Genomic DNA, 13,483 nt, shown 5'->3' with positions numbered 1-13,483 from the left:
AGCCGACAGGTAACCCGAGGCCCCAAAGCAGAAGAGCTGGCCCTGGTTCCCGAGGGAGGGGAGCTATACCCCGGACCCGGAAGCCCAGGTGGAGGCACCTGCATTATACCTACCTCAGCTGGGCCCTGTACCGACTCTAGAAGGAGATCCATGAGAGGCTGGTAGTACTTGGAAGGCAGGACACGGTCCTCAGTGAGGCGCACCTTCAGCCGCAGGGCACCCAGGCTCCCCCTAGACGGAGCAGAGCATAGGGAAGGGGGTATGAGTACAGGCTAGCCCAGAGCAGGAGACATGAGCCTGGGAAGGGGCAAGAGACACAGGGTAAGGATACAGGAGGGCAGCGGGGACCGAAATGGATAGGGAGAAAGAGGATGGATTGGGGGCCTCAGACAGTGTGTGGAAACGCCAAGGTGGAGGCCACGGCCAGGTGCACAGACACACACAGGACAGGCAGAACAGAAAGTGTAAGGAGGAGAGTAAAACGTGGGTCTTGTGGACACCGTGGTGTAGCCAGGTATGTGAACAGCGTGGACAGGAATAGCCAGGAAAAGATTGACGGGGACAGGGAGCTCTGTGTGCACAGCATATAAGTGCACAGGCAGTGGTAGCTATTCAGAACAGTGGTAGAGCCCCTGCCTAGCACAGCCAAGGCCCTGGGTTCAATTCCTGACACTATACAATAAAGCAAGGAATGTGGCCAGGAAGGCAGATGTGAGGGGACCCAACATTTGGACATGCATTGGGTATGTGAGCCTGTCTATGGTGGGCAGCTGGGCCTAGGGGTGCTGCGTGGGCCCAAAAAAAAAACATCCTAGGGATGTATGACTAGGGCCAGAGGGACAGGGTGGGCTGGCACCAGCACCCAGGGTAACCTGCCCACAAGCTGAGGTGGTGCCCTTCCCCGGACACCCATATTTACCCAGAATCCTCAGATTTAGGAAAGGGCAGGAGGCGGAACCAGCCATTGGGTGGCTTCTGCTGGAGGGTCTGTGGGGTGAACTCCACCTGTGGGGGGGACACACAGACCTGGAGGGAGCGCTTAGACTGCCATCCACAGATGGCATGTAGCCAGCCAGGGTCCAATTCTTCCTCTCTCTCTCGAGCCAGGACACTTAATTTACAACTGAGAAGAGCTAAGGCACCAGGCAGTCGTGGCGCAGGCCTTTAATCCCAGCACTTGGGAGGCAGCGACAAGTAATCTCTGTGAGTTCGAGGCCAGCCTGGTCTATAGAGTGAGTTCCAGGACAGCCAGGGCTACACAGAGAAACCCTGCCTTGAAAAACCAAAAAAATAAAAGAGAGGGAAGTTAAGGCTTGGAGAGATAGCTTGCCCTGGGCCGCACGGTGACCCAGGAGTGAGCGCAATGCCACTGTCACAGCCAAAGCCTCAGACAAGCCCGGGGCCATGTTCCCAGAGAACAGCTAAGAGGCACAGGGCTTTGGAAAAGCCACGTCACCTCATGAACAGAGAGGGACAATGACTGTCAACCTCACAGGGTGGTGACAGAGTTAGGTCCATGCAGATGGCTGGCAACAGTCTACCCAGGAGCCTTGGGCCCAGGAGCCACCCTGTAGCCTCAGATAGGTCTTTGCCTCCTTCACAGTCTCAGTTTTCTTGCCTGTCTCATGAACAGTGAGACTCCACTACCCAGGCTGGCCGTGGTGGCACTCAAGGCAGCTTGAGCATCTGTCCTCAGACCCCACCTCAGCTGCCTGCTAAGGGCAGGCAATGGGGAGCCACAGAGGGCATTCATTGGTTAGTGGGAGGGCCGCTCACCATTCCCAGGAAGTCATTCTTGCCCACCATGTCCCAATCCCAGAGCTCCACTCGCAATGGGGACGTGGTCCCTGGCGCCTCCCGCAGCTCCAGCACTTCATCCCAGTGTGGGAAGCGGGTCTTCTTGATTGTCTGAGGGTGGAAAGAGCTGTGAGCGGAAGAGGTGACCGGCTCCACCCACTGAGGGGTGCCCCACGCCTGCCTGGCTGTCTGCTCACCGACGTTTCCAAACTATGGTTGCCCCAAAACACGCGTGCGAATGGGTCTGACGTGCCGGAGATGTCCCGGGGGGCCAGGTCCCTGGGGACAGAGGAAGAGAAGGGGCGTGTGGTCGGTCACAGGCCCTCAAGGACCCAGACCCAAGGCGGGCCTAGGAAATAGTTCAGACTAGATCATTCTAATGGCAATGTTCTGTTTCCAGGGCAATGAGCCTGTCCATCACAGGGGCCCAGGCCGGGTCTGGCCATGCAGACTCTGTGGTTTCCATACACAAAACTTACGGGGAAACATAAGATTTCCAGATTTCCCTTGATAAGGGGAAACCGAGGCACAGAGAGATCAGACTCTGTATGACGGAGCTCAGCAAGGGAAGGGACAACGGGAATGAATGAAAAAAAATTCCTCGGTCTCCCCAGAGGCCTTACACAGGGACCTACAGATTCAAAACCTGCACTCACTGGCTGGGTGACATTAGAAAAAGTCGCCTCCTCTCCCTGAGGCTTAGTCCAGAAAATGAGGACCGTCACAGACCAAGTTCACAGAGCTCAGGGTCCAATGAGATGGCATAGGCAAGTTACTTAGTGTAGCACTCGCTCAACTCAGCTCACTTATTCATTCAACAAACATCCGTGCCCACACCTTGCTCAGGAACAAAGGGAAAGCATAAGACACAGATATCCTGCCTGTGGTTACCATGGCAACTCAAAGCCTCACCTGAGTCAGTTTCCCCATCCCCCTTCTTGCGGGCCCCCAAATCCAGGAACACCCCACCACCACCACCAGGGGCTGTTTCTTCCTCCCGCTTGCTTCCCAGCCTTGCTGGGCATCCAAAGCCTTTGGTTTCCTAGGAACCAACACAGTTGCTAAGCGACAGCCATCGGTCCCTCTCCTGCTTGCAAGGAACCTGTAACAGCCTAGTGTCTGGGGAGGGGGTCATGGGCAGAAGAGCCGAGCTCAGACCCCTGCCCACAATCTGTTATGTTGTCCCCTTCCTTCTTGGGTCATTTCCTCATCCACACACCTCCCACATCCAGCTGGGGCCGAGGCTGAAACCTGAATCCAGAGGTGCCAGGGGAAGCTCAGAGAAGGCAAGGAAGGGTCTTATGGTCACACAGCAAGCTAGAAATACGGATTGTCCTTAATGTGTGTGGGCAGAACCTAAGAGTGGAGGTTCCGGGAGGGGGATGAGTGGAGGGCAGAAAGACAGGATGTCCAGAGGGAGTAGGTGTAAGAGAGCTGAGGGATGTCAGTGGAGGGCTGAGGAGAGGACACGGGGGCTGGGGGACAGGGAGGGAGGCCGAAGGGTCTCTAGAGGCTGCCTGTGGGTTTTCCTGTCCCTGTGTCCGTCCTCCAGGCTTTCCTCCTCGCCCTCCCTCTCAGCCCCTAAGACTCCAGTGTGACCCCCAGGTCGAGCCAATAAGAATTCACCCTGCGATGATCTGTAAAAGTGAGGTTCTTGGTCGGTTGTACAAGCAGAGTCGGTAGGTCACCAGCCCCAGGCCATGAGGCCTATCATGTCCCCACTTGGAGACGCTGCCTGACGTCACCTTCCTGGATCCATCACGCCTGAGGCCACCCATCACCTCAGTGAGCCAATAATTAAGTCTCTGCCCGAGAAGTAATGTCTGCTATTCATTTATTACTGTGTCTGTGTATGTATGGCGTGTGTGTGTGTGTATGTGTGTGTGTGTGTGTGTGTGTGTGTGTCTATGACTGTGTGTGTGCCTGTCTGTCTGTGTCTGTGATTGTGCATTTATGCACATGTGTGGAGGTCAGAGACAACTTTCAAGAGTTGCTTTCCTCCTTCCACCATGGGCTCCAGGGATCAAACTCAGGTCACCGGGCTTGAGTGGCAAGTGATTTACCTGCTGAACCATCTCGCCAGCCCTGAGCTGTTAAAACTTGATTATTACCGCCCCCCACACTCATCTACCACCCCACACACTCTCATCTGTCTGCCCCACACACACTCATCTACCACCCCACACACTCACCTACCACCCCACACACTCATCTACCACCCCACACACTCATCTACCACCCCCCACACACATCTACCACCCCACACACACTCATCTACCACTTCACACACACTCATCTGTCTGCCCCACACACACATCTGTCTGCCCCCCACACTCCTCTGTCTGCCCCCCCACTCATCTGTCCACCCCCCACACATCTGTCTGCCCCCCCACATATCTGTCTGCCCCCCACACTCATCTGTCTGCCCCCCACACTCATCTGTCTGCCCCCCACACACACATCTGTCTGCCCCCCCACACACACTCATCTGTCTGCCCCCACACACTCATCTGTCTGCCCCACACATACTCATCTGTCTGCCTCACACACACACACACATCTGTCTGCCCCCCACATACATCTGTCTGCCCACCTCGAGGATCTAGCGGACTGTTATTTGTCCCTGAACACCTGGGTTAAGATTTTGCTTTTGCCAGGTGTGGTGGCCCAAGCATTTAATTCCAGCACTTGGGAAGCAGAGGCAGGAGGATCTCTGTGAGTTTGAGGACAGCCTGGTCTACATAGAGAGACTCTTAAACTCACAGAGATCCACCTGCTTCTGCCTCCTGAGTGCTGAGATTAAAGGTGTGCGCCACGACCGCCCAGCTTGGTTTTGTGTTTTTGTTTGTTGAAACAGGGTGTCTTGTAGCCCAGGCTGGCCTAAAAATATGACCTTTAAGTCCTGAGCCTCCTGCCTCCTCCTCCTGGGTGCTAGGATTAGACATGTGTACCAACCATGCAGTTTATGTGGCGGTGCTGCTGCGGACAGAATCCAGGGCCTTGTGCGTGCTAGGCAAGCACTCTACCCACTGAGCCACATCCCTAGCCTCCTTGCCCATCTTCAGAGCACCCCACACCTCCCCCAGGGCAAGCATACCTGGCCTGTCTCACATGGCAGCGGAGGCATCGGCCCCGAGCATCCTCCAGCAGCTTCACAGCCAGGTAGACCTCGCCCTGCACCTCCTCGTCTGGATCCACTCTGCTGAGGTTGATCCAGCTGTCGATCCCTGCAGGGCACACACGGTGTTTCAGGAACACCTGCGCTCACTCGGCACCGCGTGAGCTCAGCACTGCCACAGCTGACGACCACGCCTGATCCGGGCGGTTTCTCATGCAGGACCTCGGATTCGGTCTGGAACCAGCCCCGTGTCAAAGGAGGAAACTGAGGCACAGACTAGGCTGCCCTCTACCCCACACAGCTGGGAGACAACAGAGATTAGGGAGGCAGAGGCAGACAGATCTCTGTGTGTTCGAGGTCTACAAAGCGAGTTCCAGGACAGCCAGGGCTACACAGAGAAACCCTGTCTCGAAAAGAAAAAAAAGGGAGAAAATGACAGAGAAGGAGTCTGAACATGGACGGTGACACTTTGGACTGTCATCCTGGGTGCTATAGAACGTGAAACACACACACACACACACACACACACACACACACACCTCATCACACTTTGAACATACTGTTTATTGACTTCTGACTCCCACTGTAGCTATGAGCAAGTCAGCTTCCAGCCCAAGCCCTCTTGGCAAACATCTTTCCTTCCCCACTTGTTTCTCTTTCTTGTTTCCATACAGGGTCTCCTTATGTATCCCAGGCTAGACCAGAACCTCCTGTCCCTCCCACCTCCACCTCCCGAGTGCAGGGGTCACAGCCGAGGCCACCATGCCTGGCTCGATGACGCTTTCACCCCCTGCTGCCCCTTTATCTCTTTAAACATCCGACTTCTCAAAGCGCCTGTGACTGTGGCTAGTGTTAACAATTGGACAGACTCTAGAATCGCCTGGAAGACAGGCCTCAGGCACACCTAGGAAGGATCGGCTGGATCGAGGTTAGCCCCTGAGGACACCCATGGGGGATTCTCCTGATTAACGGACGCAGGGAAGACCCATCCCAATATGGGCAGAACCATTCCCTAGGCTGGAACCCTGGACCCTGCGAGATGAAGAAATACCATTCCTCTCTGCTTCCCGATTGTGGGTGGGATGCGACCAGCTCCCACCACGATGAATTTCTCCCTTGAGCTGTGAATCGGAATAAACCCTCTCTCCCTTAGGCCACTCCAGTCAGAGTCACAGGGAATGGAAAGCTCCGAATTCCAGCCAGGGCTACAAAGTCAGACCCTGTCTCAAACGAACAAACAAGCAAACAACCCTCGGTGGCTCCCTACTGCCGCTGGAAGGAAACCCAGAACCGGATCCTCTGTCAATGCAGTTACAGACCCTTCTGAGCCACATGTGGGTGCTGGGAACTGAACTCTGACCTCTGGAGGAGCGGCGCTCCCTCATAACTGCTGAGCCATCTCTCCAGCCCCTGCAGCTCTAATACAATAACCAGCAAGCATGCAGCTGAGGCTGGAGGCGCAGCTCAGTGATGGAGCCATTGGTGTGATCCCAGCACTGACGATGATGATGATGATGATGATGATGATGATGATGATGATGATGATTGATGATAATGCACAAATGAGGTCTCACTATGTAGCCCAGGCTAGCCTCCTGAATGCTGTGATGACAGGCATGTACTGCCAAACTCAACTTGGGAAGTCCCTCTTATCAGCATCCACCCTTCTCGCTGGTATTCCCAGCGATAAGATGTGATATCCCTCTGCCCCACCAAGAGGAGGAAAATGTCCACCTGCCCAGCACCCACAGGCACCCTTTTCTGAGGCATCCTTCTTTCCTTTGGCTCTTGAAACTGATGGGGTCTGTGATGTATTAAAAAAGAATACATACACCGGGCGGTGGTGGTGCACGCCTTTAATCCCAACACTCAGGAGGCAGAGCCAGGAGGATCTCTGTGAGTTCAAGGCCAACCTGGGCTACAGAGTGAGATCCAGGAAAGGGGTAAAGCCACACAGAGAAACCCTGTCTCCAAAAAAAAAAAAAAAAAGAATACAGACAAGAATGTATGATTGCCGGGCAGTGGTGGCACACGCCTTTAATCCCAGCACTCGGGAAGCAGAGCCAGGCGGATCTCTGTGAGTTCAAGGCCAGCCTGGGCTACAGAGTAAGATCCAGGAAAGGCGTAAAGCTACATAGAGGAACCCTGTCTCAAAAAAACAAAAGAGAGAGAGAGAGAGAGAGAGAGAGAGAGAGAGAGAGAGAGAGAGAGAGATGGAGAGTGGGGGAATCCTCCCCCTTCAGGCTCTGAGGCCACTCCCTAAGTCCTTGCAAGGCCCCTGTGGGTCAGACCATTTTTCCTCTCATCCCAGCCAGGCCCTGCTCACCTCGAGGGTCGGCTGTGATCGCCTCCTTGCTCAGGGAGATCTTCCCAATGGTATCGTCATGTCTGTGGAGAGGTGGCAGGAGAGGGTCAGAGCAGGACCAGCACACTCCCATGGAGCCGTGGGGACAAGTGCCAGGGGTTGGAGGCAGCACACTTCCTCCTGTTGTGTGGATTGGTGTGTGGCTTGGGATCCCCAGGCACTCCCCACCCACCCACCACACACCCAACCGTGTCCTCATCCAGCACGTAGAAGGCCAGGTGGTGGAAGTCCAGTGGCAGGTGCACGGTGTACTCCTCTCCCCAGAAGGGGCTCAGGCTCCTCCAGATGGTTGCTGTCCTGCAAGAGGGGTGCTGGGCTAGGGCATCATACGGTGGGTGACCTGGGGATCCCCACAAACACAGCTAGGAGCACACACACACACACACACACACACACACACACACAAACATGACAGCCATGGCCATGCACACACTTCTAGAATCTGCACACGCTTCTAGAATCTACACAGGCCCCCCCTCATCCCAGGAATTCAGCAAATGCACTCAGACGCATGAGCCCAGACAGGGAAGCAAATCCAGACCCAATGCCCACACACACCAGAGACTCAGACAAATGCAGGCACCGCTGCAGGGAGTCGACGGGTGCATGTACACATGCAGGCACCCATGCACATACCCATGTCCCCAAGAACCAACTAAAGAGGTTCACAAGTAGACCAACACAGAGAGAGAGAGAGAGAACCCACGGAAACACGTAGACACATACAACCAGAGAAACACACCTAGACGTGCCGTGAAAGCCAGAGACACAGGGAGTCACACTCACACAGACACAGATGCACACAAGCATCCTCAGAAACGTCCAGAAGTCTGTTTGCAAATACAGACACAGTGTCCCAGATAGACACAAGCCTGGACCAGGGGGCACAAAGACATGCTTACATAACAACATACAATACACTAGTCACCAATACCTAGTGGCCCATTCATTCACTCTCTCCCAGGCCCTGGCCCCCCGCCCAGACTGTAGACATCATCTGGATTGGGGTAAACTCAGTGATGCCTGAGGAGGACTGAGGCTGAGAACAGGGGAGGGCTTCCCACACTAATTAGTCAGGCAAAAGAGAACTGGGCAGGGAAGACAAGCCTTCCAGATGGCTGGAACAGCATGTGGAAAGGCCCTGAGGTAAGTATGAGCAGGGGCCAGGACACTGTGGGACCAACGGTGGTCAGAACACTCAGGGCTTCGTGGCATCCAGAAAGTCCGGGGAAGCTAGGGTCAAGCCCAAGCTGGACACAGGCACACATACATATGTTCAACATCTGGGTTTGGCACCCCAACAGGGCTCCCAATACGGCTGTTCCTGGGGACAAAGACTCTACGCTGCCCAGCAAAGCCCCAGCCCAAACCAGTATGCAAAGCTTGCTTCATTCTCTTGGTTCCTTGCAGCCCAGAGAAGGAAGAACAGCTGCCTCCAGGCATACAGAAAGCCAGTCTGAGGCTTGGGGGCTAGCGTCTTATAATAGCGTAAACACAGGGGGAGCCATGGGAGGGGTCAGCATTCCCTGGGGGCTCCCCACCCCCAGCTCCCAGCCCATCTGGACTAGAACTAGTGCCAGGAGCATCCTGAATCCTGCCGTCTCCATAGAAACCAAGGCTTCAGCCACCCACCCACCCACCCCCTCAGGTCTATGGGGGCTGAGAGAGCTGTCCCTTGACCTGAGGGGGAAGAGCAGCCCAGCTCAGCTGATGTCCCCTCCAGACTCAGCGCCCACGGATCTCCACACACCTGCCTTTGCATTCACACCTGAGGCACATGCACATATCTCCCCCCACCTCCCCCCCACCCCGCTCTGGTACCCACGGGAGTCCTGTGGACTTGCACACCCACACGGACGCTCACACATGATCAGAAGCATTCACACCAGCTCTGTGGCACCCCAGAGGAGCAGGCTGGTATGCACACGTGCACACACACACACACACACACACACACACACACACACACACACATGTACGTTCCCACTTGAACATTTGTGTGAATAAAACACACCCAGACACCCGCAGCACCCAGAGGCCCGGAGACAGCCAAACCAACCAAGCATGAGATGCCTGCCCCGCCCCCCCCCCCTCCCCAACAGGCCACTGGGGAGGCACAGCCTGGTGGTTGGCTGAGTCAGCCCCAGGGAGCCAGGGACATCATGGGTCCCCAGACAGAGGATATTGGCCAGTTGACATCAGCCACGGTGGTGTATGTACCCAAAAGGCCAGGACATAAGTAACCTCCTTGAAGCCTGAAAGACAACCTCCACCTCCATGAGGGCCTGCTCGCTCTGCTCCTCTGGAAAGTACTGGGTCCCTCCCCTCCTCACCCCACCCCATGCTGACTACGCACCTGGCCACAACCTCATCATCCACTTTCACCAGGCAGTAGGGGTCACTGCTCCCAGACCTGTGGGAAGAGGAGGTCCAGGAGGTTATAGGAAGGGGCAGCCATGGTGGAAGCCTAACTTCCCACCTCAGGCAGAGTGAAGCTGAGCCCCAGAGAGGGGAGGGAACTTACCCTGGGTCACACAGCAACTCCTACAAAAAGGCAAGACCTCGGGGAACATTAGCAGGTTATATCATTGCTGCCCGGGCCAGTCACCTACCACCCACAGGCAGTATAAGCCTGCATGTCCATCCTGCTCTGGGACCTCGTTTTTGTTACTATACAACTCCAACAGATGTTAACACCCACCCAGCCAGCCCCCAGAGAGGGCTGGAGGGGTTAAAAGAAAGAGAGGTGTGGAGGAGGGATCGTGGGTTACCCTGAGATCCCTGCCACAGACAAGACCCTAATGCCAACTTCTGAGCTAAACACTCTGCTCCTCGGCCTGCCCCAACCCCCATCTCCAGCAGGAAGGACTTGTAGGCACAGACCAGGGTTCGGGACCTCAAAACTGAACCCATAGAGATGGCTGTAGGGCTGGAGTATGGCTCAGTGGTAGAGTGTTTGCCTAGCATGTTCAAACCCTGGGTCCCATCCCCAGCAGGAAAAAAAAAAAAATCCCAAAATACTTATGCTATCTCCCTCTCACAAAGCCCTGAGCCCTAGGCCAATCAAAGGCAGCCCCACTCACCTCCCCTTTATAATAGTAGTCACCAGTAAACCCCAGTCCACCTCCCCTTTATAATAGTAGTCACCAGTAAACCCCAGGCTGCCTACCTGGGTCTCCATTGCCTCGCTCCCAAAGCCATCTCCTTGGAGAGGTTGTCTCTCACTGCCACTGACTAAAATGACCCTCCAAGCCATTTGGGATGGGCCACACCCACTGTCCCAGCCTCCAGGGAAGGTGAGGTAGGAGTTCAAGGCCAGCCTCGGCAACATAGTGAGAGCCAGGCTCAGATAGATAGATAGATAGATGGATGGATGGATGGGTGGGTGGGTGGGTGGATGGATGGATGGATGGATGGATGGATGGATGGATGGATAGATAGATAGATAGATAGATAGATAGATAGATAGATAGATAGATAGATGTTCTACATCCCCTACAACCTCTGAACTGTGACCTAGGGATGCTAGCTATACCTACTTCTCCGTGGGTCTGGGGTGGTTCTGCAGGAAAAGATCAAGATGAATGGATGTGTGGAGCACAGGCTCCGGAGGAGGATGGGATGGATGGTCCAAACATGATTTCAGCCTGGCTCTCCTAGCCAAGTCCCCTCTGCTTCTCCAGCTGCTTTCTCCCGGCCACCCACCCACTCAACCACACGGAACAGGATGCTGCTGGCTGCAACCTGGGCCTTTGGCTAGCTGGCTGAGTCCTTCCCTGTCCCTCAGTTTCCCTCCACGGCTCCTCTCTCTCATTCTTCAGCCGCCCCAGGGCAGATGTGGCCCAGACCGACTGAGATCAGTTGGCATGGAGGCTTGGAGAGACAGCTTCTCCCAAGCAACCTGGCTGACCCCAGGTCCCTCAAGGGAGTAGGGTTCTGCTCCAGAGCCATGACTTACATGGCCTTATCAGGCTCCTATCAGGTAGGGGCCAGGGTGGCAGGCAGGGCTGGCCTCTCCCAGGCCCTGGTCTCCCCAGACTCTCGGCCTTTCCCATGGCCCCTGTCTGAGTCAAGCATGGGAAAATGTGACCCTCAGCCATCACTTCCCAGTATGGTTCATACACTGAAGCTGTTAGTGTTTATGTCTTAGGTTCGTGACCTTACAGTCATGACTGCCTCTCTGGTCCTCAGTTTCTCCATTTGTAAAACAGAGAAACCAGTCGGCCCACACAAAGTGTTAAACACGATCCCTGTCCATGGTAAGCCTTCAGGGATGATTGGCAGGGTCGGCCACCCCCTTAACCTTGAGGGTCAGGCTGAATCTAGGCCGTCTGCCTTAGAAGAGGGAACGAGACAACACCCCAGCTAACACCCCACTCTCAGACAGGGGAACTCCAGCTTGCTTTGAGAAGATCCCTTTGGGGAAAGGGAGCTGACCACTAGAGAAACTGAGGCAGGATGCCCAGCAGGCACGGTGATACCTCCTCAGCCTTGCTCTGGGGCATGGCCCACCCCAGAGCTTACCTTGGCCAGAAAACTGGAGGGAGAGGGTAAGATGCAAGAGGGAAAGAAAACTCAAGCCCCTTCCAGAAGAAGCAGGGGACCCCTGAGCCTGTATCCTAGCCCAGCAGCAGCATCTGCAATCGGTTCCTAAGTCTCTCCCAAGACTGGTGGACCAGCTGGAGTTCAGTGAAGCAAGAGTCCTATTTCTGGGCAGGTCCCTTCAGCCAGCCAGCAAATGCCAGGTCTCCGCTCCTGCCCCACAGCTCTGCAATCTCTAATGCTCAGAGACGTCTTGAAGAGAGGGTAGCTCGTGGCTGGTGCCGCGCTCCCTGCATTTATTCAGGTGTGTGTTTATTTATGGTCGCTGATGAGAAAGGTGGGACACTAAGATTACTCCACACAGCTCCCTCTCGGTACAGCTGCAGTGTTGGCGGATAAGGAGGTTCCCAAAATCAAAGGTGGGGGGGCGGGGGGGGGGGGAGGAAATGCAGAATCTGCAGCTTGGGTGATTGGGACTTCCACCCAAGCGAAGGACTCCAGGTCCCCCGTCTGCTCACCCTTCCACAGCTGACCCCCCAGCCAGTGTCTTCCACCCGCCCAGCTGGACACGGGATCAAGCAACACCTCCTTCCAGTTCTACACTCTCCAGATGGGACACCAAGGGCCAGCAAAAGGCAGGTTCAAGGTCACTCAGCACAGCTCCTCCCAAGGATCGCAGCACCTGTCTCAGGTGCTGGCACCTTCAGAGCCCCTTCTGGCTCTGGACCAAGCAGGAAGGGGAACCCGCTCCCCGACCCACCCCGTTCTGCTGAGTCAGCACTTGCTGACTCAGCCCTGGAGAAGCAGAGCCAAGCAAGGATAGGGGCAGAGGAACCCAGCGCCCCCAGCCCCATCACATGAGGTACATGTGAGTGAGTGGCTTTTAGAGCAGTTGGGGATCCGAGACAGCCACCATGGGTTTGCAGGTATAAGTCTGGGGGACCCAGGGTTCGGGGTTAGAGAACACCTGGCGAAACTCTGCAAACCTAAACGCCTTGGCAGGCAAAATCTTGGGGTCCATCTGGACCACAGTCCTCTGGGGCTCTACCCGTGATCTCTGGGTAGCCCTGCTCCGTCGTCCAGAGAAGCCCCACCTCCAACACCTGCTCTAGGTAAGGAAAGGGATCATCAGTCCCCTCCTTGGCTCTAAGAGGACTCGTCCAGAGATTCCTTCTCCTGTCCTGGAAGACCCACTTGGGGACATCCTAGAACAAAGCCATCTTCCTTTCCCAGGGCAGCAGGGCGCGGCATCTGCTAAGCCTGGGTGCCCCCTCTCACAGGACAGAGAGGGCGGATCCCCAATGGTGGGTCCTTGACGGAGGCCCCCACAACCCTTCCACGCACCCCAGTGGGCACCCGGGGACTCACACATCCTTGGCGGGCAGCGCCCGTCCCTCCACCACGCGAATACTCAGCGAGCCGCTCTTGGCCATGGCGCACACAGTCCCAAACTTTCCAGGCAAGGAGTCTGCCGAGGTTCCAAGGTTGGACCAGGAGGTGACCCTACATGTCACCAGCTTCGGGCCCGGCGCGCTCCCCCCGGGCTCCCACGGGTCCGGGTCCGGGGTGCAACTGGGCTGGATGCGAGGCTAGGAGAGAGAAGTGCTGGATCCCGAGAAGGGGACATGCGCCCCGAGCCACAGGTAGCCGTGCGCTGCGCT

The 13,483-nt window shown here is 55.8% G+C and overlaps 1 protein-coding gene across 4 annotated transcripts in view; it reads right to left on the bottom strand.

Annotated features, from left to right (window-relative positions):
- Rasal1 (RAS protein activator like 1) overlaps window positions 1-13,255 on the bottom strand; it is a 31,589-nt gene extending 18,334 nt beyond the window's left edge. For 3 of the 4 annotated variants that reach the window (XM_059249384.1, XM_059249385.1, XM_059249386.1), the window contains exons 1-9: window positions 13,191-13,255; window positions 9,637-9,693; window positions 7,464-7,577; window positions 7,242-7,303; window positions 4,895-5,024; window positions 1,995-2,076; window positions 1,777-1,908; window positions 920-1,005; window positions 114-231 (exon numbers count right to left, since the gene is read on the bottom strand). In XM_059249384.1, coding sequence (XP_059105367.1) covers window positions 114-231; window positions 920-1,005; window positions 1,777-1,908; window positions 1,995-2,076; window positions 4,895-5,024; window positions 7,242-7,303; window positions 7,464-7,577; window positions 9,637-9,693; window positions 13,191-13,255 — 846 coding nt within the window. The remainder of the gene's footprint in view (window positions 1-113; window positions 232-919; window positions 1,006-1,776; window positions 1,909-1,994; window positions 2,077-4,894; window positions 5,025-7,241; window positions 7,304-7,463; window positions 7,578-9,636; window positions 9,694-13,190) is intronic. The other variant, XM_059249387.1, reaches the window with a different exon arrangement.
- Between the last annotated feature and the right edge of the window lie 228 nt (window positions 13,256-13,483).

The sequence above is a fragment of the Peromyscus eremicus genome, chromosome 23, assembly GCF_949786415.1.
Source record: "Peromyscus eremicus chromosome 23, PerEre_H2_v1, whole genome shotgun sequence".
NCBI lineage: Eukaryota > Metazoa > Chordata > Mammalia > Rodentia > Cricetidae > Peromyscus > Peromyscus eremicus.
The sequence above is the reverse complement of the archived record's forward strand: the minus strand, read 5'-3'. Positions and strand labels throughout refer to the sequence as shown.